At 40.2% G+C, this 27256-nt stretch overlaps 2 protein-coding genes and 5 non-coding genes across 7 annotated transcripts; 2 read left to right on the top strand and 5 right to left on the bottom strand.

The window, feature by feature from the left end:
* Positions 1–332: 332 nt before the first annotated feature.
* LOC134321619 (aurora kinase-like) lies at positions 333–6102 on the bottom strand. Its single transcript, XM_063003421.1, has 18 exons — positions 6097–6102; positions 5866–6000; positions 4979–5193; positions 4640–4691; positions 4337–4434; positions 3869–4104; positions 3590–3670; positions 3336–3434; positions 3147–3209; positions 2917–3011; positions 2673–2723; positions 2122–2494; positions 1848–2024; positions 1625–1737; positions 1351–1384; positions 775–872; positions 550–669; positions 333–442 (listed from the first exon to the last, which is right to left on the bottom strand). Exons 1-14 carry the CDS (start codon positions 6100–6102, stop codon positions 1631–1633), a joined length of 1788 nt encoding a protein of 595 aa, XP_062859491.1. The 3' UTR covers positions 333–442; positions 550–669; positions 775–872; positions 1351–1384; positions 1625–1630.
* Positions 6103–6378: 276 nt separating this feature from the next.
* trnaa-agc (transfer RNA alanine (anticodon AGC)) lies at positions 6379–6451 on the bottom strand. Its single transcript has one exon. It is a non-coding gene; the product is annotated as a tRNA-Ala (tRNA).
* Positions 6452–8122: 1671 nt separating this feature from the next.
* trnak-uuu (transfer RNA lysine (anticodon UUU)) lies at positions 8123–8195 on the bottom strand. The gene has a single exon. It is a non-coding gene; the product is annotated as a tRNA-Lys (tRNA).
* A 7840-nt stretch (positions 8196–16035) lies between these two features.
* trnar-acg (transfer RNA arginine (anticodon ACG)) lies at positions 16036–16108 on the bottom strand. Its single transcript has one exon. It is a non-coding gene; the product is annotated as a tRNA-Arg (tRNA).
* Positions 16109–16514: 406 nt separating this feature from the next.
* On the top strand, positions 16515–17559 carry LOC134321155 (craniofacial development protein 2-like; the record flags this gene model as incomplete). Its single annotated transcript, XM_063002741.1, has 2 exons — positions 16515–16594; positions 16794–17559. Coding segments are annotated over exons 1-2 (846 nt in total), but the record flags the coding sequence as incomplete, so codon positions are not given.
* Positions 17560–21417: 3858 nt separating this feature from the next.
* On the bottom strand, positions 21418–21489 carry trnae-uuc (transfer RNA glutamic acid (anticodon UUC)). Its single transcript has one exon. It is a non-coding gene; the product is annotated as a tRNA-Glu (tRNA).
* A 4600-nt stretch (positions 21490–26089) lies between these two features.
* On the top strand, positions 26090–26172 carry trnal-uag (transfer RNA leucine (anticodon UAG)). The gene has a single exon. It is a non-coding gene; the product is annotated as a tRNA-Leu (tRNA).
* Positions 26173–27256: the final 1084 nt, after the last annotated feature.

Raw genomic sequence — 27256 nt, 5'->3', positions numbered from 1 at the left:
TATGTAACATGTTTTACTGAACGAAATCAGTTTTGAAAAAGCTTTTTGTTACATGACATTAGACCCTCTGGTTTAAATAAAGTACTTTAGTGATTTAGTGAGTGAAGTCTGGTTTTCTGGAATGTTGCTGGGCAAAATGTGTCTAATTGTAAAGGGTCATTTTGATCATTTTTTATATCCATACGTTCTCAGCTGTACAAAACTACAGCTGCAGGAAAAGGTCATTCCAAACTTGTTTAGGATTCATCTACATTTCTGCATCAATTCTTTATAAAATGTGCTCTCCTGTGTTGTGCAAGTCATAAAGTAGGTAAAGAAAATACACACACCAGTACAAACACAGTTTTATTCAATATTTTATTGGTTTTGTTTCATCTCTCGTCTCATACACCACCACAGAGAAGGTCAAAGTGCTTTCTGGACGACAGACGTGGTCGTTGATCTGTAAAGACGCAAAACAATGTACTGACCGTTAAATTACCATCAACTTCAATCAAGGCACAATACACATGTGTTAAAAGTCTGCAGGATCCATTCCCAGACACCCACCATAGATTGTTGTGGTGACTCAAAGTCATTTCATCTTCTGCCAGGTATCAAGGTGCTTAGGCCCAAATCTGATCTGGTTGCTTCTTCCAGTAGGTTAGACTTGTTCATTGATGGGGCTTTCTATAAGGCAATTACCCAGAACACACACACACACCCATATCAATCATTGATGTTTAAATTATGTTAAAGTCCTAACTGCCTAAACCACTTTCTCCCAGCACTCACCTTTCTGATCTGGCGTGGTATGTACACAGTGTTGAGGAATGGAGGTGATCTGAACCTCAGCTAAAAACCTCTGGATGTGTTCTTGTAGCAGACCTGTGCTGTGGTGGTGAAAACATAATGTGAGATTGATTTCCATCATGTGTTAAGGGGATGTTAAGCTAATAATTATCTGAGGGGGGAAACAGATGAAAAGCAGCTTGAAAAACTTCAGTATTATTCAGTCGACTGACTCGTCAAGCTGATCCACAAAATGTTTCTGATCTCCAAATCACTCCTGTTGTGTTTTCTGGTGTTCATGCTCTCAGATTACTTTGACATTACATTTACATTTTCAGCATTTAGCAGACGCTTTTATCCAAAGCGACTTACACAATGAGCAATTGAGGGTTAAGGGCCTTGCTCAGGGACCCAACAGTGGCAACTTGGTGGTGGCGGGGCTTGAACCGGCAACCTTCTGTTTACTAGTCCAGTACCTTAACCACTGAGCTATCACTGTCCCTGACATTACATGAAAGCAAACAGTGGACGGTTTTGTTCATACACATTTAGTCATTGCTTAGTCTCCGATATGCTCACCCATGATCCGTCTGCTACAAACCCATACAGGTGCCTGTAGAGTAAAGAAAAGGGAAAAAAAACAGTTTGACATGAGGAATTGTTGTTATAGCTATAAAAAAATGTATGATTGTATTTGGTTAAAAGTTCTTTACACACCAATTACTAACCTAGTGTCTTTGATGTTATTAGCAAAATGCAACGATGATTCATTGCAACATGTGATCTGGCCTATATGCTAACACAGACTCTTAGCTAAATCCATTTAGGTCTATCCTTATGTGTTCTGACTGACCTGGACTTAGTTCCTAAGGATCTCTGAAAACCAGTTGTGCTCCAGCATCATCTCGAGGCTGGGTCGCTCATTCGGATCCTTGGCCAGGCAGCGTCTTATCAGATGACGGCAGGCTGTGCGTGCAGTGATCGGGTCGTTACAATATTGTAATAGAAACTATTTAACATCACTTTAAAAAAAAAACTATAAGAGACATGCTTCTTATGCTTCTGCATTTTCTTACCCTTAGACACACCAGCTTTGAAGATCAGATGTCCAGCAGCAATCTCCCTCTCATTCCAGAATGGCAGCTCTCCACACACTAAAACAAACAAAAGGACGCCCAGGCTCCACACCGTTGCAGCGCAACCATGATACCTACCTTCCTCGATCCATTCAGGTGGGGCGTATAGTATGGTGCCTGAATAAAAGTGCGAGAAACGGTTCACACACACGGCTTTCCTATGCGATCGCTGTCATCTGTGTTTCATAGCTACTGACCTCCGAGGTACAATTACCTGCAAAACGTCTGTAGGGGGTCGACTTGAGCAAGTCCCCACAGCCAAAGTCTATGAGCTTGACCTCTAACGTGTCGAAACTGACCAGAAGGTTCTGCTCCTTGATATCCCGATGGAGAACCCCGCGATCACGGCAATGACGGGCGGCGAGAACCACCTGCCACATGATGACCTGAGCCAGACGTTCGGGAAGTGAGCCGTTCCTGCGGTATTCGAAGAGGTCCATGCAGCGGGCGGGTCGCTCCAGGATCAAGACGTAGCACTCGGGCATGTCGAACCATTCCAGGAGCTCCAGGACGTGTTCGCAGCAAGGTGGCTCGGACACCATCAGCATCAACGCCACCTCTACAGGGAGACCGTTCTTCTCACCAGGCTTACATTTGAGCAGACATGGTTAGCATGGGGTTGGAATCGGTAGTCAGTAGGCAGAGTGGCGGTTACATTTGATGCTATTTTGCATTTTAATGCATCATGTTTATAAGATAAGGTTTTTTTTATATATGGCTGTTGCATCTTTGCAATATTTCACAAGTGAAACAAATGTTACTTACAATGGTGATGAATCTGTCACAGCCACTCTTCAGCACAATCTTAATAGCAACCTATTAAAACATGCAAAACAAAACCATTAAAATCAGGAACGAATATTACGGGCCAACAGTAACCAAAAGAGCCGTTCGCGTTTTAACTACAAGTTTGATGACATGCGTAGTCAATGTGGATCTTAAGATCAAAGCAGCTTTGTAATGATCGACAATTCTCGTGTCACTGAGCAGAGCCGAGTAAATATCTCACCTGTTTTCCATCGGCCTTACGAAGTCCTGCAAACACAGAACCGCAGCCTCCTTTGCCCAGAAGCTTTCCGACTCCGTACAGGCTATCGAAGCACTCTGTAAAACAGGACGTGTTGTTAATCTGATAGAAACTCCTCAGTAAAAGTAAAAAACTCAATACAAAACTCACGAGCAGCATGATTTAAGCTCTAGAAAATATTTGTTCTATGAAAGGTGTGAGGCTGGACAGACCTTTGGAAGGAGCGCTGCCTCTCTGGACAGAGTGCTTTCCTGTAGTCGTGCTCTTCTCACCAGCTGTTTAACACATCAGAAGTACAATAAGTGTACAGAGCTTTACAGAGTCATACGTTACAAATGTTTTATCATTAAATCTTACCAGTTTACAATATCACTGAATGGTTCAGTAAAGTTCTGGCTGACCTGTGTGGATGAAGTTGCTGCAGGAAGTGCTGGTGCTCAGTTCCTCCGGGCTATCTTCGATGTGTGAGGTCCCTCCAACTGTACCGTCAATGCTCTCGACTTAAAAGACGTGTTTTGTGTTAGTATCAGCGTTTTACATCAACTGGATTCTTTTCTAAATCACTGCACTCATTCACTCAAAACCTTTCACCTAGTAAATTTAGCTCTGAATAAAAAAATGGTTTTCTAGTCGACTTGCTGTAGTGTGTACTTACCACTGCTCGCTAGAGAAGCATCAGAGAGGGAATCCAACACAGCAGCCGATTCCAGCACAATTTCACCAAGACTAAGCTCAGCTGTACAGAGGCAAGGTCAGAAGTGGATGGTCAAAGGTACGAGGTTTGGAATGGAGCAGATATCAATCAGAAAGAGTAGGAGAGTGGAAATGGAATGTGTCTGCATCCATTCAAATGTTGATTTTGGCCATTTTAAACTGGTTTGCTTTATACTTGATGGAATCGAGTGTTCTTGTTAGACTGGTGTTTCAAACCCACCTGAGGTTCCAGAAGCGGATCGTGGACGTAGCGAGTCTCTCTCTGTGTGTTGGGATCCTCGTGATTCAGAGGAGCTACTGGATCCTTCCTGTTTTGGGCTCAAATCCACCACCTCATTTGATTGGGAAGTGATGGAGTCGTCTGTTCTGTCACCATCGGTGTTAGCAACCATGTTCTGAATGGTTATGATCCAAGCCTCTCTATTCTCCTCTGAATCGGCCTGCAATACCCAGATCCTACACACACACACACACACACACACACCCTGAACATGGCACGAATCTACAGCACAACAGAGTGCTTATTCCACTCCGGTTTTCATGTCATTTCTATTATAAAGAGAGTAAAATGTTCCTTTTTATATTCCTCATCTTTCTTTAGCAGAACAGTTGCACAGCCACGCCCTTCAGCGTGTCATGAATAAAGAAATCAAATTAATTTTCATGCCTGATGGTACACTGGACTTACTTTGTAGGTGAAACCACCTGGAAGCAGCAACGGCGTCCAATGCTCTTGTAGTGTTTGGCCGTGCACAGGCGTAAATCAGCTATGACCACCATGATATTCTGCTGGGGGCACAAAAGGTTTCTCAAACATTTCTTTACCTCTAATATTTCAGTTTTAAATCAAAGCACAAGCAAAGCAACTCAAACTTTAGCAAACGAGTCTTTAAAACTGATTGTTCAGGAACAGTTTCTCCTTTTTATGTTGATTTTGATGTAAGCCACTATTGCTACTGATTTTACTTTAGACAAAGGACACGTGACTAACCCCGGATTTCTTCTTGTACATAAGGTGGTTGTTCTGAATCAGGAACCAGCGCCTGAAGGAAAGAAACAGAAACAAAAGGAATCATAGAAATAAAACAACTGCATAGTACTGAAATTCTGCAGGGTTTCACTTGTAACTAATACAGTGATATAAATGAGCTTCATATTAAATCATCGTGTTGAATCGTTGTGTATTCTGATTTAACACGCCGTTGATCAGTCAGAGTCAGTTAAATGTACAATATTTAGGAAACGATTGCTATGATGATTAGAGGTGTTTAATTTGCCATTCATTTCTACCTAAATGATTGCTCATCGTGTGTTCTAGCTCTCTACAGACCTGTTCCATGTTTTAAAGACATTACTGGCCCTCCTGAACAAGTATCCCTCCATAACTATCTGGTTCTCTGCGTCCACGCTGCCCTCCGGTTCGGTCTCGCCACCACAGACATCCTGAAAAGACGTCTGAGAACGAACTCGACCGAACGGCCAGCACAGACATAGACTACACAAAAAGCGTCGCATTAGAGAAGGACGGTCGGTAGCACGTCTCTCCTGTTCAGCAGCCATCATGAGAAATGATGTACAAACACTGAAGGTTCAACTGAACTGAGCTCTAACAGAACACTCAGTGTCATCACAATGATGTCACAAAGGCAGAAGGTCTCAGTGCTGCAGGTGATGGTGTACATTTAAATTTCACCATTTGTTTATTTTTAATTATTTTACTCAAATGATTTTTAACCCCCCCCCCCACACACACACACACCTAATTTATGAAAAATGTCTCTCTTTGATTTTACTGTGTTAATTATTTCTTTTATTTGTGCTGTTAGTGATAATTACTGTAACCTTACACAACATGTGTATCAAATACATTTACATGAATCATTTTTAGTCAAAGAATAAATAATGAATGGTAGAAAACAGCTGCTGAAGAAACACTTTTTAACTTTTTTAAATGCCCCAATCAATGTTATGAAAGCGGTAGAGAGGAGATGGCTCCGTCTGGCCACACTTTAACTCTCTTTGTTTTCACACGTTTGCTGAGTGGCACACACACCTGGAACAATGAAAGGTGATCAGACGGTCTACACCTAATCATCAGATACTCTAGATTGGCAGATCAATGACTTTTTGTTACAGTTGAGTCTGTAGACCTGAGTTCAGGACTCGGCTTGTGGTATGAAGCTGCTGCTAGTCGTGTTCGTGCGGATGCTGCGGTACCTTCTCCCAGACGGCAGGAAAGTAAAGCATCCACACGATGGATGTGACGGATCCTCCACAGCGCTGAGAGCTTTGTGGATGCAGCGTTTGTTGAAGAGGTTTCAGTGAGAGATGGAAGAGAGACCCCGTTTTTGCCTGGCAGTACAGAGGGCAAAAACTGAACAACACTAGATTAATAACAACTAAAGAGCAAAGCCTGGCGAGACGCTGAGCCTCGCGCTGTGCACTCACCGCCATCTTGGATACATATAGATAGCTGCCCTGAAGTCTTCATTGTCTTTTGATAAATTTATATCAAACCATTTTTATACAAACACATCAATGTTTCTCACCTACTACAAACCATTTTTTATATTAATTTTAAAGTGTCAGGTTAGAACATAACATTAAAACAACCTCTTTGTTTCTAGACTCACTGTCCATTTTATCAGCTCCGCTTACCATATTGAAGCACTTTGTAGTTCTACAATTACTGACTGTAGTCCATCTGTTTCTCTACATAATTTTAAAACCTGGAGAATGTGGGCATCGATCCCACTACCTCTCGCATGCTAAGCGAGCACTCTACCATTTGAGCTAATTCCCCTGATGAAGGACCCCCCTTTACCCTTTGTAAATTGTAATGTACTACAGAGCGTTGATGCTGCATTATGTAAGGGCCAAAATAGTGCAGTGCAATAACAAAGCGGCTCTGTGAAGCAAGAACTAAAATTATGATGCATGTAATTCAACATAAAATATGTGGGTATTAATTAGGCATTATTAGGCTGCACATAAATATAGATTTAAACTGTCCTCTATTTACTACAGTCTGTTTGAAACAGCTGGGCTTACAACTAGTTGGTGTGGAGAACATGTTACACATACAGTGTGCTATTATTTCAAGCTGATCAGGTACATGCTATTTCACTTAGAAACATCTCACAAAGTACAAATTCTTTAACTTTCTAAATAAACCATGTAGTACAGGACATTACCGCTTATCTAATGCAGTAAGAAACAACTCGCCCAAACAGGGACTTGAACCCTGATGCACGTGGGGTGTTGTGAGAAATTGGCATTAGACCCTTGCGAGCAGGTCAGGATGGCCGAGCGGTCTAAGGCGCTGCGTTCAGGTCGCAGTCTACCCTGGAGACGTGGGTTTGAATACCACTTCTGACAGGTCATACTTTATACAAATTTACTTCATTAAAGGACACAGCCATCAGGGAATACAGTTTTCATGAAAGGGTGTATATGGTCTGCAACAATGCTGAGGTAGGTGGTATGTGTCAAAGTAACATCCACATGGATGCCAGGACCCAGGCTTTGATATCTGAAAATGTGAGAAATTTAAACATGTATTCATTCTGATCATGAAGTATGTTTATTCAGCGTCTATTTACATTGTTACAGCAGTATTTTACAATTGAAATGTTCACATTATTTAAATGTATGTAAAGTACATTGTATGCTAGCTGTTTACTTTTTTCACTAAGTAAAAACTGTCATTACCTCAACATGTCATTACCAACACATAACTTCTTGTGATGGTAAAGACACTTAGTGATGGTAATAACAGGTTTTTAGTTTCACCATCACTATCTTATTAACTGTTTAATAATTAAAGCTAATTAAAGCTAAATAAGCATAATGGTTTTATTATACAAGGAAACATAAATTTTCACTGATTAGTCAATATGGCCCACAAGATATCAGCAGAGATCCAGTAAAATATCAGTAATTACATGAAAAAGAAAAGGTAAGTTTAAAGTAATATCACAACCTTCAAAATGAGAACAAAGGTGCATCGTAAGGGGAATTAGCTCAAATGGTAGAGCGCTCGCTTAGCATGTGAGAGGTAGCGGGATCGATGCCTGCATTCTCCAGTGCAGATACATTATGATTATTTAAGGGTATCATGTAATATGAAACTCGTTGCGGCATCGCTTAATGAATCGCAGCTTCAAAAATTATGATCAGGATTTAAGTGAGTCTTTAAGGCAAAAAAATATATGTGGGTATTAATATCTAAAACAGTGCATTATTACGCTACACATAAATATAGATTTAAACTGTCCTCTATTTACTACAGTCTGTTTGAAACAACTAGTTGGTGTGGAGAACATGTTACACACACAGAGTGCTATTATTTCAAGCTTATCAAGTACATGGTATTTCACTTAATAACATCTCACAAAGTACAAATTCTTCAACTTTCTAATTAAACCATGTTGTACGGGACATTACCGCTCACCTAATGCAGTAATAAACAACTCGCCCAAACAGGGACTTGAACCCTGGACCCTCAGATTAAAAGTCTGATGCTCTACCGACTGAGCTACCCGGGCTCTGCAAGTTGCTTTAACCCTCACAAGGATGTGACTTGAATTAACTAACTAAACAAACTTTAACATACGTTGTCCTGTAGAACAGTTCCAGCAAGAACACCAAAAAAACCCTTAAGAAACACTTCTTAGTACTACATACATTAGTTGTATTCCACACAGGTCAGCATGCGACATCGTTTTACTTTGTAACTGTATTCATATTATGCCATCTATATTACGGTGGCCCGCTGAGTTAAAACACAATAACATTTACAAAACAAACAAAAGCTGACAACACAACAACAATAAGGAAAAACGCGAATATATTAAGAGACAACACAAATTCTTTAAGGTGGAACGCAATTACATTAAGGGAGAACACAACGAAATTAAGGAAACATGAATACACACTACACTACATCTAGTGGTCGATTGAATAGCCTACAACCAGCACAAACAGGGTTTGAGTTATTAACACATAATCCAGTCAGTTAAAAACCCAACAAGAAGGCTGTACCTAATACATTCATACCAGAAAAAAAACACACCCTAACATGCTAGTGCCGTTACAGTGCTAAGAATGGTCCACCCAAAAACATTATTTGGTCAGTTGGAGTGCTCATATGGGGCTCCCTTTCTATTGATATATGATGTGGTGTCAACGGTACCCAAGCTAGTCAGGATGCGGTCTAAGGTGCTGCGTTCAGGTCACAGTCTCTCATTGAGGCGTGGGTTTGAATCTCACTTCTGACAGCTCATGCTTTATACAAATTTACATCTTTAACCCTCTACCATACATAATAATATGAAAAGATACAACAGTTCATCCAAAGCTTAGTCCACGTGGGGGTGTTGTGGGATTGGTATTAGACCTTTGCAAGCAGGTCAGGATGGTTGAGTGATCTAAGGTGCTGTGTTTAGTTTGCAGTCTCCCCTGGAGGCGTGGGTTCAATTTCCACTTCTAACATTTTCTGCATTTAGCAGACGCTCTCGTCCAGAGCGACTTACAGAAGTGCTTCTATTGTAAACATTCCATTCTTCATCATTCTAAACAAAGCATGTAGTAGAAGTCTGGTTTAGCAGAAGAAATGTTGTAAGAAAGGAAGCCCTTAAATACTGACTTGTTGCTCTGCTTGCAAGCTTACTGTAACAAAAGAATGGTCGTGTATCTGATGTGTTAAGATTAGTCGCTACTCCAACAGTTCTTCGCTGTGGCTGGTTAAATGCTGGAAATTACCGCTTACCTAATGCAGTAAGAAGCAACTCACTCGAACAGGGACTTGAACCCTGGATCCTCATATTAAAAGTCTGATGCTCTACCGACTGAGCTATTCGGGCTCTGCAACCTGCTTTAATCCTCACAAGAATGTGACTTAAATTACAAACTTTAACATACGTTGTCCTGTAGAACTTCAATTAATATAAAATATTTTTATTTCTGTTTCGGCACTCTTGAAGGCGATTATATCAAGTTTTAGGTGAAGTATGTTGCTGCTTACACACACAAAAAAAAACATCTCAGGAGGAGAATTTTGCAGGTAGATTACGAACAGATTCCTTTCTTTCACCTTTTTTACTGTATCAATTGCACGATTGTTTTCCAGTCCTTAAATGTTATGTGCATTTATATGTGGCAAGAGAAAAAAATCCATAAAAATCAAATTGAGTTAGCAAAGAACCTTGAATTATACTAAAGAGTTCTTCAAGTAGAAACAGTTCTAGCAAGAACACAAAAAACCCTGAAACACTTCTTAAGACTTCTTAGTCTTAGTTTTTTATTATTTCAAATGCCATTCATTATTTCAAATGCCATTCATAATTTATAATCACTGATTTGTGAGATATCAGCAGTAGTAGATCATGTTTAACTGGTTTAATATTGTTTAAGCGCTGATTATCGGCTGTTTTTCGTGAGTATGTTTGGGCGGTTTTCCATGCATTTTGACGGCCTTTAAAATGCGCAATCTGGCAACCCTGGCTGAAGCGTTCATTCATATTTTGGAGCGATGTATGTTTGTATGCTAGAATATAAATAACATCTTTTACAAACTACTGTCTATTTACATTGACATTTTCTCTTCTGTCTAAACATTTTTGCAATTGGGTTTGTAAAAGTAAGCGATACTGTGGATAATATATTTAATGAGCTGAACTAACTGAGAGAAGCGCTAACGGTGGTGGAAGAGTCTAAAAGGGTTTGGAACATAGTCGTATCATCATAGCAGTACAACACAGTTTTGTCCGTAGCATCCGAAAATATCCAGAAGCTAATATACAAAAAACGTTTATTTTAATAAACTTACCTTAAACTTGTTAATAAAGTATGACTATAAAATCTAAACAAACACAGTATCCGCTGCTGCAGTCTCTACACAAACTTTTCTGCACTGAAAACTCAAGAACACATTTTATGGATATTACGGTAATGCACTGAAAACGCGTCCTACAGTCATGCAAGCACATACAGCAGTGTGTGAGTTTACACTAATCAACCATAACATTAAAACCACCTCCTTGTTTCTACACTCACTGTCTATTTTATCAGCTCCACTTACCATATAGAAGCACTTTGTAGTTCTACAATTATTGACAGGACCACCACAGAGCAGGTATTATTTGGATGGTGGATCATTCTCAGCACTGCAGTGACACTGACATGGTGGTGGTGTGTTAGTGTGTGTTGTGCTGGCATGAGTGGATCTGACACAGCAGCGTTGCTGGAGTTTTTAAATACCGTGTCCACTCACTGTCCACTCTATTAGACACTCCTACCTAGTTGGTCCACCTTGTAGATGTAAAGTCCGAAACGATCACTCATCTATCGCTGCTGTTTGAGTTGATCATCTTCTAGACCTTCATCAGTGGTCATAGGACGCTTCCCACTGGGTGCTGATGGCTGGATGTTTTTGGTTGGTGGACTATTCTCAGTCCAGCAGCGCTGCTGTGTCTTATCCAGTCATTCCAGCACAACACACACTAACACACCACCACCTGAATTTCCTGCATAAATTTGTAATAAAATATTTTCTGCCTTACTCACTCAGCTCTCTGCTTCCTTGTATAGAAATAGGCTAAAACAGGGGGCAGTTAGTCCTGCTGGCCACAACAAGGGACATTGGATAAGTGTTTTGTTTAGAAAGGGTTAAAATTGCTGTACATTTCTGTAATCTTTATAAACTGAAGTTACGACTCATATTGAACAAAACTGATCTCTTACTTTGCTTATTTCCATAAAACGTGAAATATGACATGGCAGCCATTTTTAAAAGAAAGTTCATGAGCTGCTTGCCACACACCCACAAATGTGACATTAATAAAAAGCTCAGGATGTACTCTATGAAGTACAGTAGTACTCAAATGGATTGCATAAACGGTGCTTGAGTTAGAGATCTCAGACACATGTAAAGTCAAATTTATTTATATAGCGCTTTTTACAATGAACATTGTCTCAAAGCAACTTTACAAAATCCAGGACCAACAGACCAAAAACCCCTATTGAGCAAGCCGAGGGCGACTGTGGCAGGGAAAAACTCAGGAAGAAACCTTGATAGGAACCAGACTCAGCAGGGACCCGTCCTTCTTGGGTGGCCTGGAGGATATTTTAAATAAATAGGATTTACACAAATCATACAAACACAAAATAAAATTGAACTGAAAGTTGTAACTAGCAAAAAAATAATGTAAGTTCTTTATTGTTCAGTCCAGTCTGTGATAAAGTCCGTTTTAAGTTCTGGACATTTTTGGTGCATTCACGCCAGGTGTCCGTCACATCTAGTAGGAGCAGCATTATTGGCACTGCAGTCTCGACTTGCAGTCTTTAACCTCGAGAGGGTGAACAGGTTTCGTCAGAGCCTCCTCGGGTTAAAACAACAGAAGATGTTGTTACAATGTGAAATCGTTAAGAGTAAAATATCAGAGAGTTTTACAGGTTTAGACTCCAGCACCCCTAACTATTACAGCATAACTAGGTTTGCTTGTTTAGTTTGAAAAGACCAATCAAAAGCCTGAGTAAATAAATATGTTTTCAATCTAGACTTGAACATAGAGACTGTGTCCGAGTTCTGACAGCGGATTTCCCTAAGTTTGAAGCAGATCTGTGATGGAAATGTTGTTTCAATAAACAGTAGTCATCAGGAGCAATTTTGTAAATTTGGGGTTTGCCTCCACCTAGTGGACATTTTCAGAAATGCAATTTATTACACGTTAGAACATAACATTAAAACAACCTCCTTGTTTCTAGACTCACTGTCCATTTTATCAGCTCCGCTTACCATATTGAAGCACTTTGTAGTTCTACAATTACTGACTGTAGTCCATCTGTTTCTCTACATAATTTTAAAACCTGGAGAACGCGGGCATCGATCTCACTACCTCTCGCATGCTAAGCGAGCGCTCCACAATTTGAGCTAATTCCCCTTATAAAGGACCTTCCTTTACCATTTGTAAATTGTAATGTACTAACAGAGCATTGATGCTGCATTATGAAAGGGCCACAATAGTGCAGGATATACCAACTGTTTAGTGCAGTGCAATAACAAAGCAGCTCTGTGAAGCAAGAACTGAAATTATAATGCATGTTATTCAACATAAAATATGTGGGTATTGATATCTAAAACTCAGTGCATTATTAGGCTGCACATACATATAGATTTAAACTGTCCTCTTTTTACTACAATCTGTTTGAAACAGCTGGACGTACAACTAGATGGTGTGGAGAACATGTTACACATACAGTGTGCTATTATTTCAAGCTGATCAAGTACATGCTATTTCACTTACAAACATCTCATTAACATTAACGCTTACCTAATGCAGTAGGAAGCAACTTGCCTGAACAGGGACTTGAACCCTGGACCCTCAGATTAAAAGTCTGATGCTTTACCGGCTGAGCTACCCGGGCTCTGCAACCTGCTTTAATCCTCACAAGGACGTGACTTGAATTACAAACTTTAACATACGTTGTCCTGTAAAACTTCAATTCATATAAAAAGGTTTTATACCTGTTTCGACTCTTTTGAAGTCACTTAATACACTATATTGCCAAAAGTACTCACTAGTCAGCATGGCCGAGCTGTCTAATGTGCTGTGTTCAGGTCACAGTCTCCCTTGGAGGTGTGGGTTCGAATCCCACTTCTGACAGCGCATGCTATATACAAATTTACATCTTTAACCCTCTACCATACATAATAATGTGAAAAGATTTGTTTTAAGATTGTTTCAAAGTTATTGCATGTTTGTCAATTAAAAAAATTAATAAAGGTCTTTAAACTAAACGATGAATGAAAATAAAGCGTAAACTGACCTCATTTTTGACGCAGCGTTTCAGTGAGCAATGACGAAACAAGTCTTACATTACGTGTTGCCTTTAAACGATCATAATGTTTCTGAATTGGAGAATGCGGGCATCGATCCCACTACCTCTCGCACGCGAAGCAAGCGCTCTACCAATTGAGCTAATTCCCCTTATAATGAGTTCTCCTTTACCCTTTGTAAATTGTAATGTACTAACAGATCATTGATGCTGCATTATAAAGTGGGGGTTCAACGTGTTTAAGCTCACGTACTCACGTTTATCACAGCCTTTAGGACGAACTGAACCAAATCGTAACTTTGTACCACTGACAGACTGTCTTAAGGGTTGATGCTGCATTATGTAGGGGCCAAAATAGTGCAGGATATACCAACTGTTTAGTGCAGAGCAATAACAAAGCAGCTCTGTGAAGCAAGAACTAAAATTATGATGCATGTCATTCAACATAAAATACGTGGGTATTAATATCTAAAACTCAGTGCATTATTAGGCTGCACATAAATATAGATTTAAACGGTCCTATATTTACTACAGTCTGTTTAAAACAACTAGTTGGTATGGAGAACATGTTACACACACAGAGTGCTATTATTTCAAGCTTATCAAGTACATGCTATTTTACTTAGAAATATCTCACAAAGTACAAATTCTTCATCATTCTAAACAAAGCACGTAGTACGGAACATTACCGCTCACCTAATGCAGTAAGAAACAACTCGCCCAAACAGGGACTTGAACCCTGGACCCTCAGATTAAAAGTCTGATGCTCTACCGACTGAGCTATCACACGTGTGGCAATTGCACTTGCAACCTCTTTGACTTCTATTGGAAAATGCAGGTAGAAATTGCATACGTAGTTGCTCGTTTCGATCAGCACCTTAACCAGTGGTAGCGTGGCCGAGTGGTCTAAGGCGCTGGATTAAGGCTCCTGCGCGTGTTCCAGTCCCACCACTGCCAACTCATGCTTTTCATTTTTAAAAGAAAGTTCATGAGCTGCAATCAAATGGATTGCATAAACGGTGCTTGAGTTAGAGATCTCAGACACATGTCAAGTCAAATTTATTTATATATCGCTTTTTACAATGAACATTGTCTCAAAGCAACTTTACAAAATCCAGGACCAACAGACCAAAAACCCCTATTGAGCAAGCCGAGGGCGACTGTGGCAGGGAAAAACTCAGGAAGAAACCTTGAGAGGAACCAGACTCAGCAGGGACCCGTCCTTCTTGGGTGGCTTGGAGGATACTTTAAATTAATAGGATTTACACAAATCATACAAACACAAAATTAAATTGAACTGAAAGTTGTAACTAGCAAAAAAATAATGTAAGTTCTTCATTGTTCAGTCCAGTCTGTGATAAAGTCCGTTTTAAGTTCTGGACATTTTTGGTGCAAACACGCCAGGTGTCCGTCACATCTAGTAGGAGCAGCATGTTTGGCACTGCGGGCCCGACTTGCAGTCTTTAACCTCGAGAGGGTGAACAGGTTTCCGTCAGAGCCACCTCGGGTTAAAACAACAGAAGATGTTGTTACAATGTGAAATCGTTAAGAGTAAAATATCAGAGAGTTTTACAGGTTTAGACTCCAGCACTCTAACAGGTCAACGTGATTGACATGAAATGTGGCCACTGTTTTTGTAAATTTGCGGATTGCCTCCACCTAGTGGACATTTTAAGAAATGCAATATATTACAGGTTAGAACAGGGGTGGGGAACCTCCGGCCCGTGGGCCGTATACGGCCCCCCCGCTCAATCAAATGTGGCCCGCCATATATTTCCTAGATTTTATTGTCTGGGCTTTATGCAATTAATTAAACTTTAGACGATACAACAGACATAACAAATACGAGTTATGTTGCCACATACTGGTTGCGTGTTGCCACGACATCATTGCCCCCAGATATTTCACAGCTGGTCAAGACCAAACATTCACAACCGTCACATTGAAATTATGATAAGGTTAGTCTGAGATCAAATATAAACACTACATACCATCAGCATCATGTATTTATAAAGCCTATATTAATTTGGCTCTATGTTGCGTCATTGTAGTCTGTGGCCCGTGACCAGATATGTAATTATTAAACTGGCCCTCAGTGGGTAGAAGGTTCCCCACCCCTGGGTTAGAACATGACATTAAAACAACCTCTTTGTTTCTAAACTCACTGTCCATTTTATCAGCTCCACTTACCATATTGAAGCACTTTGTAGTTCTACAATTACTGACTGTAGTCCATCTGTTTCTCTACATAATTTTAAAACCTGGAGAACGCGGGCATTGATCTCACTACCTCTCGCATGCTAAGCGAGCACTCTACCATTTGAGCTAATTCCCCTTACAAAGAGCCGAATAGGCAAATTTTTGCTCAAGTCCAATCATAAAGACCAATTCCAATACCAGGAGTCGAACTCCGCCGCCTGGGTGAAAACCAGGAATCCTGACCGCTAGACCATATGGGAAACTGCAAGGCTCTGCACCAGCTGACACCAGCATCAGCCACTTATTTTCGCTCTGCCAAGCCTTTGTCACCTTAACAGGTAATAAGGTAACCGAGCCAGCCAGGAGTCGAACCTAGAATCTTCTGATCCGTAGTCAGACGCGCTATCCATTGCGCCACTGGCCCCTGCATTAGTGTGGTCATGACCTCCCTGAAGCTCCAGCCCCATTTTTGTCTCTTGCCCGAGGAGAGAAGCACGGCATACAAAAAGACAGTGCCATGACCTGGATTCGAAACGGGGTTGTTGCGGCCACAACGCAGAGTACTAACCACCATACAATCAAGCTTCCCAGTGGTCAGCCACTGGTGGCTCATGTTGACTGCTCCTTGATAGACTCCCTCATATACCGGGAGTCGAATGCAGGCCACCTGGCTAAAAGCAGTTTAGAGCCAAGTGTATTATGCTAGCAGGGGCCCCCAAGGGGGATAGGTCTCAACTGAGGTGCCAGACTAAACGTACAGCCCAATGTCGGCAGCAGGACGTTGCGTGATGGAAGCAAATTATCAATCTCTTATCAATCTCGTATTGACAATGGCTACAACACTGATCCAGTGTGGCTCCTCACAGGTACCACATTACTGCGCAGGAGAAAGGCCTGGCAATCTACTTCCGTACTATGCCAAGAAAACTTGATGTAGCGTACAACTAAAGGAATGCGATATAGTGCTGGAAGATGCGCCCCTAGGTCGAAAGGCACTCAACAAGCTACTGGGGAAGAGCCGATGGTCGTCTTGAGTAGAATCAATGCTTATGATGCGCCAGGATCAAAGCCGCAAGGTCGTCTTGGTGCTGATGTCGCTTGGTCGAAAGGGAAGATCAAATCAGATATATCATCAGACTAGGAACTTGGAATGTACGAACCATGAACCAAGGCAAACTCGACATTGTCAAAGCCAAAATGGACAGAACAGGACTTGATTTACTCAGAATTAGTGAACTAAAGTGGACTCAATCCGGACATTTCCAGTCAAACGAACATTGGGTCTACTATTCTGGAAATGATAACCAAAGACGAAATGGCGTTGCCTTTATTCTTAATCAAAGACTGGCCAATACTGTCCTGAAGTACAACACAGTCAGCGATAGAGTCATCTCGATACGACTACAAGGAGCACCAATCCATGTCACAGTCATACAAGTCTACTCACCAACAACAGATGCCAAGGAGGAGGACGTTGAACTATTCTATGAACAAGTTCAAGAGGAAATTGACAGGACGCAAAATCAAGACTTACTCATTATCATGGGAGATTTTAATGCCAAAGTGGGCCATGGCAAACAAGGAACTGTTGTTGGAAAGTTTGGACTTAGCAAACGAAATGAAGCTGGAGAAAGATTAATTGACTTTTGTACAAAAAATCAACTGTCCATCATGAACACTTTCTTTCAACATCACAAAAGGAGACTCTACACATGGACATCACCAAATGGGGCCTATAAGAATCAGATTGACTACATATGTGTTCGCCAAAGATGGAGGTCGTCTATCATTACCGTGAAAACACAGCCAGGAGCTGACTGTGGAACTGATCATGAACTTTTAACATCAAAAATTAGAGTCAAGCTGCACAAACGGACTAGACAACAGTCTGTTCCTAACTTTGACTTGACCAAAATACCTGAAGTTTTCTGGAATAGTCTGCACAACCGGTTCACATCTCTGGACACGGATGAAAATAAGCCTGAGGAACACATATAAAGACTATTATTACCGAAGAAGCTAGCAAGTCAATAAACAAGAGACAGAAAAGACCCCCTAGTTAAGGTGAAGTTAAACAGCTAACACATTTATTGCCACACAAGCAATGAAATATCACATACAGTGCTGCAAAAAAAACGTAGAAATAAAGAAATAAAATAGCTCTTACAAATAGGAATTATGTTAAGTGCAAGAGATCTTCAATTCAATACCACTCCTTATATTTAAAGAGGTATAGATTCAAAAATTAAGTTCTAGTCCTTGAATGTGTGTATTAAAGGTATTTTCCTATGGCTGTTTTACCCAGGTAGAGTAAATAGTGTGAGTAGGTTCTTATCTGGTCCTGGGCAAAAACTCTGATATATCCGGAGTCTTCTGTAAACGGTAGGCCACACCGCTTCTACGACCATCAACAGTTTCACAGGGCTGGGCTCGCCATCACAATTCTCTACGTCTTTCTGTGCGTCTAAGAAAAACCAATCTACACAGATAGTGCAGAACAATGAATGCTCCTATTATTTTATGTTCCCTAAAATGAGATCTCATTGAGTTCTTTTCTTCATTTCAGAACATCTTATAACATGTACAAAAACTAAGGATGCACCTTGACTACAAATGATTAATTAACATTCATACATCACAGCAACATTGACATTTAACATGAACATCCCTTCAGTATTGGTATTTTAGCACTGACCAATGAATTACTACGCTTTTCCAACTTTTTAGCTGTAACATGTGCAATTATCCCTTTAACATGAATTTGAATTGAACCATCACTAAACTCCATTAATATGTACATTATGATAACCAAAATATGTTCAATCATAGCACAGTTGTGCTGTAAATAATTAAGATGTATCAATCTAACCAAACTGAATGACTTAACAGAATATGTGCACTGTGCCTTTAAGGCTCCACCACGCTATTAGTAATTCTACTTGCTAACTAGCCACTAGCAAGCGATTAGCATAGCTATACTTTAAAATCATTTCGACAAGCATTAAAGAACATTTTCATAACTCCAATTGGTTTTTTATTCCTTCCATTTCTAATGAAAAGCGTATGAACTCAAAAGAAAGGTGTACTCTCCCTTTACAGTGGCTAGCTAGGCTATCATAATAAACTCACGGGAGTTTCAAACACTTGACAGAAAACCGCCTCCCTCACGTTCATAGCTGGAATTCTGGTAAAAAAAAAAGAACAAAACAGTTTATCAGCTCTAATATATGCTAAAAGTCAATATTTTAAACCATTATGTATTATTTTGTACCGAATATTGCTCAGCTGGTCTGCAGCAACCTCTAAAGATCTATCAAGCCAAAAAGGGAAAAACTAACAAAGGTAAAGTCTTTTTCTACCACTGCGCCCTATTTTGGGGACGACAAGTAATTACACCTCTTGAATGACGAGGTTTTAGTAGCTCCATATTTCATATGGGTTACAATAGCATACGCTTCAATCAGGCTCTAAATCTCTTGAATCATACACTAATTTCATGTTATAGTTCGCCTACAGATTTATACTTCTGTCATTACCACTTAGTTATGCCACTTACTTATTAACTGTCATTATATGTGTTGTATTATATGTTATATGTTGTGTTGTATTATATGTTATGTTTTGTTAATTTAATAAACATTTTTTGTTTGTTTTTTTGTGACCTTTTACTTTTCGCTTTTTTATTTACACTTTTTTCTGACAATTCTGTACTTTTACGTCTTTTTTTAGGCTGCATAACTGTAGGGTGGTCCTGTGTCCCTGTATTTGATACATTTTCTAAAGAAGATAAAAAAGTTTCACCCTTATCTTTAGAGTCTTTTCCGTCGTCTTCTTCCTCCACTTCTTGTGTTCCGCTCCCTGCTTGATTGGAATGTTTGTTGGGTTGTTCGGTGAGAGACGTCGTGTCTTCGTTGCTTGTATCCGTGACGGAAGATTCTAATGATTCGTCGGTGCTGGATTCACTCAAGTCTCCACTGGATGATTCACCGCTGTCGCTGGAACTTTCAACACCATCATCATGTTTCGTTTCTTCTCCAAGCTTCTCTTCATTTGTTTGTTTTTCCTTTGCAGTCACGTTAGAGTCGTTGTTGATTACGTGTTTTACATTTAGTTGTCCAGCTTTTGCTTTGTTACTATATTATTTTGGACATCCAAAGTACGTATGGCCTTGTCCACCACATAAATTACATGTCTCACTATTGGTACATTGTTTCCCTTTATGACCAAACTCACCACACTTTCAACACTTGAGTTTAGTACAGTCTTTAACCTGGTGTTCATGTGAATTGCATATATAACATTGCTGCGATTGTCCTTGATATGTTATTTTGCCGTTGTAGGGTCCCATTGATATCGAGTTTGGAATCTGCATTAAACTTCTGGTTTAATAAACTTACGCAATTAAATGATCACAATATTTCTGCACTGGAGAATGCGGGCATTGACCCGGCACGCTAAGCGAGCGCTCTATTATTTCAGCTAATTCCCCTTACAAAGAACCCAACTGGCAAATTTTTGCTCAAGTCCAATCATAAAGACCAATTCCAATACCAGGAGCCGAACTCTGGCAGCCTGGGTGAAAACCAGGAATCCTGACCGCTAGACGATATGGGAAACCGCAAGGCTCTGCACCGGCTGACACCAGCATCAGCCACTTCTTTCTGCTCTGCCAAGTCTTTGTCACCTTAACAAGACCTGCATTGTTGGATCTGGGGTACAGAGAACCACACACAAGGAGTTAGAGAGAAAAAAAGGCATAAGGTAACCAAGCCAGCCAGGAGTCAAACCTAGAATCTTCTAATCCGTAGTCAGATGCGTTATCCATTGCGCCACTGATCCCTGCATGATCGCGGTCGTGACCTCCCTAACGCTCCAGCCCCATTTCTCTTGACCGAGGAGAGAAGCACAGCATACAAAAAGACAGTGCCATGACCTGGATTCGAACCGGGGTTGCTGTTGCCACAACGCAGAGTACTAACCACCATACAATCACAGCTTTCCAGCAGTCAGCCACTGGTGGCTCACGTCGGCTGCTCCCTGATAGACTCCCTCATACACCGGGAGTCAGGCGCAGGCTACCTGGCTAAAAACGAGAAATCCTAACCGCTAGACCATATGGGAAAGGCTCAGCACCCGCTGACACCAGCATCAGCCACTTCTTTCCGCTCTGACAAGCCTTTGTCACCTTGACCAGAGCTGCATTGTTGAATGTGTGGTACAGAGAATAATACACTCATCCAACTTCTTTCCTCTGACAAGCCTTTGTCACCTTGACAAGACCTGCATTGTTGAATCTGGGGTACAGAGAACCATACACAAAGAGTTAGAGAGACAAAAAAAGGCACAAGGTAACCAAGCCAGCCAGGAGTCAAACCTAGAATCCTCTGACCCGTAGTCAGACGCATTATCCATTGCGCCACTGGCCCCTGTGGAACCACGGTCATGACTTTCCTGAAGCTTCAGCCTCATTTCTGTCTCTTGCCTGAGAAGAGCATAGAAACCTTCCAAACATGGCATACAAAAGGACAGTGCCATGACCGGGGTTGCTGCGGCCACAACGCAGAGTACTATACGACCACGGCTTCCCAGCGGTCAGTCACTGGTGGCTCACGTTGGCTGCTCCCTGGTAGACTGCAGTCATAGTTCCAACAGAACAAGACACATGAGCAACAGCAACAAGGCGCCGAGGAACTAATAGGCAAAGTTTTGCTCAAGTCCAATCATAAAGACCAATTCCCATACCGGGAGTTGAACCCGGGCCGCCTGGGTGAAAACCAGGAATCCTGACCGCTAGACCACATGGGAAACTGCAAGCACAGCACTGGCAAAGACAAAGAAAGGGAAGCGCTTCAGTCCGATTTGAACAACTTTGAACCAACGGTCGCTGTGTCGCGGAGTCTGGGATTAGTTCTGCTGGCAGACAAAGCCATTTGTTCATGAATCAGGGCCTGAACAGAGAAACCGACCGACGTTGAGGTGATTCGGCTCCGGACCCTCCCCTGCAGTTTTCCTTCAGCGGACAGGTACACGTTTTTCAGGTGCTCACGATGAATTGTTGGCTTCGCTACCCTGTTTAATTTGTTTCTACTAATAATTGATAGTGTAGCACCTAAGCTTGCTAATAACAGTAACAAAAAGGCACTAACATTTAACTAGGTTCGAACAGCGGTATACTTCGAAATCATAAGAGGAGTTAAGGTGAAGTTAAACAGCTAACACATTTATTGCCACACAAGCAATGAAATATCACATACAGTGCTGCAAAAAAAAATTAGAAATAAAGAAATAAAATAGCTCTTACAAATAGGAATTATGTTAAGTGCAAGAGATCTTCAATTCAATACCACTCCTTATATTTAAAGAGGTATAGATTCAAAAATTAAGTTCTAGTCCTTGAATGTGTGTATTAAAGGTATTTTCCTATGGCTGTTTTACCCAGGTAGAGTAAATAGTGTGAGTAGGTTCTTATCTGGTCCTGGGCAAAAACTCTGATATATCCGGAGTCTTCTGTAAACGGTAGGCCACACCGCTTCTACGACCATCAACAGTTTCACAGGGCTGGGCTCGCCATCACAATTCTCTACGTCTTTCTGTGCGTCTAAGAAAAACCAATCTACACAGATAGTGCAGAACAATGAATGCTCCTATTATTTTATGTTCCCTAAAATGAGATCTCATTAAGTTCTTTTCTTCATTTCAGAACATCTTATAACATGTACAAAAACTAAGGATGCACCTTGACTACAAATGATTAATTAACATTCATACATCACAGCAACATTGACATTTAACATGAACATCACTTCAGTATTGGTATTTTAGCACTGACTAATGAATTACTACGCTTTTCCAACTTTTTAGCTGTAACATGTGCAATTATCCCTTTAACATGAATTTGAATTGAACCATCACTAAACTCCATTAATATGTGCATTATGATAACCAAAATATGTTCAATCATAGCACAGTTGTGCTGTAAATAATTAAGATGTATCAATCTAACCAAACTGAATGACTTAACAGAATATGTGCACTGTGCCTTTAAGGCTCCACCACGCTATTAGTAATTCTACTTGCTAACTAGCCACTAGCAAGCGATTAGCATAGCTATACTTTTAAATCATTTCGAAAAGCATTAAAGAACATTCTCATAACTCCAATTGGTTTTTTATTCCTTCCATTTCTAATGAAAAGCGTATGAACTCAAAAGAAAGGTGTACTCTCCTTTTACAGTGGCTAGCTAGGCTATCAGAACAAACTCACGGAAGTTTCAAACATTTATTACTTGACACAAAACCGCCTCCCTCACGTTCATAGCTGGAACTCTGGTAAAAAAAACCAGTTTAGTAGCAATTTGTAGCGAATATTGCTCAGCTGGTCTGCAGCAACCTCTCAAGATCTCTCAAGCCAAAAAGGGAAAAACTAATGAAGGTAAAGTCTTTTTCTACCACTGCGCCCTGTTTTGGGGACGACAAGTAATTACACCTCTTAAATGACTTTTGAGGTTTTAGTAGCTCCATATTTCATATGGGTTACAATAGCATACGCTTCAATCAGGCTCTAAATCTTGTTATAATCTAAATTATTATTGGGCATTACAATATTGGTCTAAAACATTTTGGTATTCAAGGAATGTGATCGGAGTTGTGCCAAACCGCCACGTGGCATAAAACCGGTTAGAACTGGCTGAGTGGAAGCCTGGAACAAAAGGCATACCTTATATGGAGTAGTTCTACACCTGGCCACTAGGGGGTGGTGGTAAACTATAAATAACAACTGCGCGCTCTACTCGAGGTCTGTTGTATTCTTCACTTAGACGGAGAGGCTTCAGAACGCAGCTGCTTGTGACCTGGAAGACGAACCAACCTTTTCTGAATAAAACTTTTAAAGAACGTCACCTTGCCTTCTGATAAATTCGGATCGATTCTAACAAAAGATCCACAACAATCTCTTGAATCATATGCTAATTTCATGTTATAGTTCGCCTACAGATTTATACTTCTATCATTACCACTTAGTTATGCCACCTACTTATTAACTGTCATTATATGTGTTATGTTTTGTTATTTTAAGAAACATTACAACGATTCAAAACTTAGCGCTGTGGTTTTAATTACCTCGGTGAGAAAAATAATCTGCTTTATTTATTTACCCCAACAGAAAGGGACTGATATGTTATGAATTAGGTTTTTTGAAACAATTTAGCCTAACCAAACAACTAAATGTTGGTGGTGCCTCGTGAAGCTATTAATTATAAAAAAATAATTAAATGCAAATCTCTCTTTTACGCTACAATAAAGACCACTTCCCATACCCATAAAGAGACCAAAAAGCCATGAGGTAACCAAGTCAGCCAGTAGTCGAACCTAGACTGACCTGATTTTTGATTCTGCATTTCAGTGAGCAATGACGCAACGAGTTCATATTTCGTTTTGCCTTCAAGTGTTTCAGCTCATGTACTCTTTTCTATATTATGTGTTGCTTTTAAACCATCACAGACTCAGTTTATTTAAAACGTTCATCTCAGCCTTTAGGACGAACTGAAAAAAACTGTCTTTGTAACACTGACAGACTTAAGTGTTGATGCTGCATTTTAAAAGGGAATGTTGTGAATATCAGCGGTTCATCTTTTACCAAGCAGTTCACTTAATAAACAATCAAAAGGTCACGTAACGATACAAAAAAGTGGTGTTAAAAATCCAAGACATTACAAATTTCGAAAATTAAAAGTTATTGCATGTTTGTCAATTTAAAAAAGTCAAACAAAACGATTAATTACAGAGCCTAAATGTCTTTGTAACACTTACTGAATGACCTGATTTTTGATGCTGCGTTTCAGTAAGCAATGACGCAACGAGTTTCATATTACGTGATGCCCTTAAATGATCATAATGTTTCTGCCTTGGAGAATGCGGCCATCGATTCCGCTACCTCTCGCATGCTAAGCGAGCGCCCTACCATTTGAGCTAATTCCCCTGACGAAGAAACCACCTTTACCCTTTGTAATGTACTAACAGAGCAGAGCGTTGATGCTGCATTATGTAGACAAAATAGTGCAGGATATACCAACTGTTTAGTGCAGTGCAATAACAAAGCAGCTCTGTGAAGCAAGGACTGAAATAATAATGCATGTAATTCAACATAAAATATGTGGGTATTAATATCTAAAACTCTTAGATATTGCATTATTAGCATTATTAGGCTGCACATGAATATAGATTTAAACGGTCCTCTATTTACTGTCTGTTTGCAACAGCTGGGCGTACAACTACTTGGGGTGGAGAACATGTTACACATATAGCGTGCTATTATTTCAAGCTGATCAAGTACATATTTCACTTGAAAATATCTCACAAAGTACAAATTCTTCAACTTTCTAAATAAACCATGTAGTACAGAACATTACCGCTTACACAACGCATTAATAAATGACTTGCCCAAACAGGGACTTGAACCCTGGACCCTGATGCTCTACCGACTGAGCTATCCGGACTCTGCAACCTGCTTTAATCCTCACAAGGACGTGACATAAATTACAAACTTTAACATACGTTGTCCTGTAAAACTTCAATTAATATAAAAAGGTTTTATTGCCAAAAGTATTTACTCATCTGCCTTCACATGCATATGAACTTGAGTGAAATCCCATTCTTAATCCAAAGGGTTTAATATGATGTCGGCCCACCCTTTGCAGCTATAACAGCTTCAACTCTTCTGAAAAGGCGTTCCACTTCTTAGTGCTACATACATCAGTTGTATTCCACACAGATCAGCACGCAATGAAACTTTCCAACGCGATATTAACTGGATTCATATTATGCCATCTAGTGGACGATTGAATAGCCTACAACAAGCACAAACAGGGTTTGAGTTCTTAATAAATAATCCAGTCAGTTTAAAACCCAACAAGAAGGCTGTACCTAATACACTCATACCAGAGAAAACACATCCTAACATGCTAGTGCCGTTACCATTACAAGAATGGTCCACCCAAAAAACTTAATTTGGTCAGTTGGAGTGCTCATATGGGGCTCCCTTTCTATTGATATATGATTTACAGCCTAGTGACAAAGTGTACAGTGCAGCAAATGGGTTACAGTCAGTACATTTACCATACATAATAATGTGAAAAGATTCAGGAGTTCGTACAAATATTAGTTCGTGTGGGGCGGGAGTGGTGTCAACAGTGTCCAAGTTAGACAGAATGGTTTAGCAGTCTAAGGCACTGTGTTCAGTATGCAGTATTCGCTGGAGGGGTGGGTTCAAATCCCACTTCTGATAGCTCATGCTTTATACAAATTTACGTCTTTAACCCTCTACCATACATAATAATGTGAAAAGATTAAGCAGTTTGCACAAATCTTAGTCGGTGTGGGCGAAAGTGGTATCAATGAAATCCCAGCTAGTCAGGATGGCCGAGTGGTCTAAGGCGCTGCGTTTAGGTCGCAGTCTCCCCTGGAGGCGTGAGTTCAAATCCCACTTCTGACAGCTCATGCTTTATACAAATTTACTTCTTTAACCCTCTACCATACATAATAATGTGAAAAGATACAAAAGTTCGTACAAATCTTAGTCCTAGTTAGTCTTAGTCTTAGTTTTTTATTATTTCAAATGCCATTCATAATTTATAATCACTGATTTGTGAGATATCAGCAGTAGTAGGTCATGTTTAACTGGTTTAATATTGTTTAAGCGCTGATTATCGGCTGTTTTTCGTGAGTATGTTGGGAGTTTTTCCATCCATTTTGACAGACTTTGAAATGAGCAATCTGGCAACCCTGGCTAAAGCGTTTATTCACATGTTAGAGAGATGTATGTTTGTATGCTATCTTTTACAAACTGCTGTCTATTTACATTGACATTTTCTCTTCTGTCTAAACATTTTTGAAATTGGGTTTGTAAAAGTAAGCGATACTGTGGATAATATATTTAATGAGCTGAACTAACTGAGAGAAGCGCTAACGGTGGTGGAAGAGTCTAAAAGGATTTGGTCCTTGGAACACAGTTTTGTCCGTAGCATCCGAAAATATCCAGAAGCTAATATAAAAAAACGTTTATTTTAATAAACTTACCTTGTTGAAAAAAGTATGACCACAATTTCTAAACAAACACAGTATCCGCTGCTGCAGTCTCTACACAAACTTTGCTGCACTGAAATCGCAAGGACACATTTTACGGATATTACGGTAATGCACTGAAAACGCGTCCTACAGTCATGCAAGCACATACAACAGTGTGTAAGTTTACACTAATCAACCATAACATTAAAACCACCTCCTTGTTTCTACACTCACTGTCTATTTCATCAGCTCCACTTACCATATTGGAGCACTTTGTAGTTCTACAATTATTGACATGAGCACCACAGAGCAGGTATTATTTAGGTGGTGGATGATTCTCAGCACTGCAGTGACATGGTAGATATAAAGATATAGACATACTTTATTTGTCATATATACATAGTACAATGAAATTCTTTCTTCGCATATCCCAGCTTGTTTGAAAGCTGGGGTCAGAGTACAGGGTCAACCATCGTACAGCACCCCTGGAGCAGACAGGGGCCTTGCTCAAG

The sequence above is a fragment of the Trichomycterus rosablanca genome, chromosome 10 (genome assembly GCF_030014385.1).
Source record: "Trichomycterus rosablanca isolate fTriRos1 chromosome 10, fTriRos1.hap1, whole genome shotgun sequence".
Lineage (NCBI taxonomy): Eukaryota > Metazoa > Chordata > Actinopteri > Siluriformes > Trichomycteridae > Trichomycterus > Trichomycterus rosablanca.
This window is presented reverse-complemented; position numbering and strand designations above follow the sequence as displayed.

Excerpts from the sequence above, each read along its gene's own strand:
- LOC134321619 (XM_063003421.1), bottom strand. Across the intron at positions 3,671-3,868 it reads ATCCGCTTCTGGAACCTCAG|CTGAGCTTAGTCTTGGTGAA; the intron begins GTGGGTTTGAAA and ends GCCTCTGTACAG. Across the intron at positions 3,435-3,589 it reads TGCTTCTCTAGCGAGCAGTG|TCGAGAGCATTGACGGTACA; the intron begins GTAAGTACACAC and ends ACGTCTTTTAAG.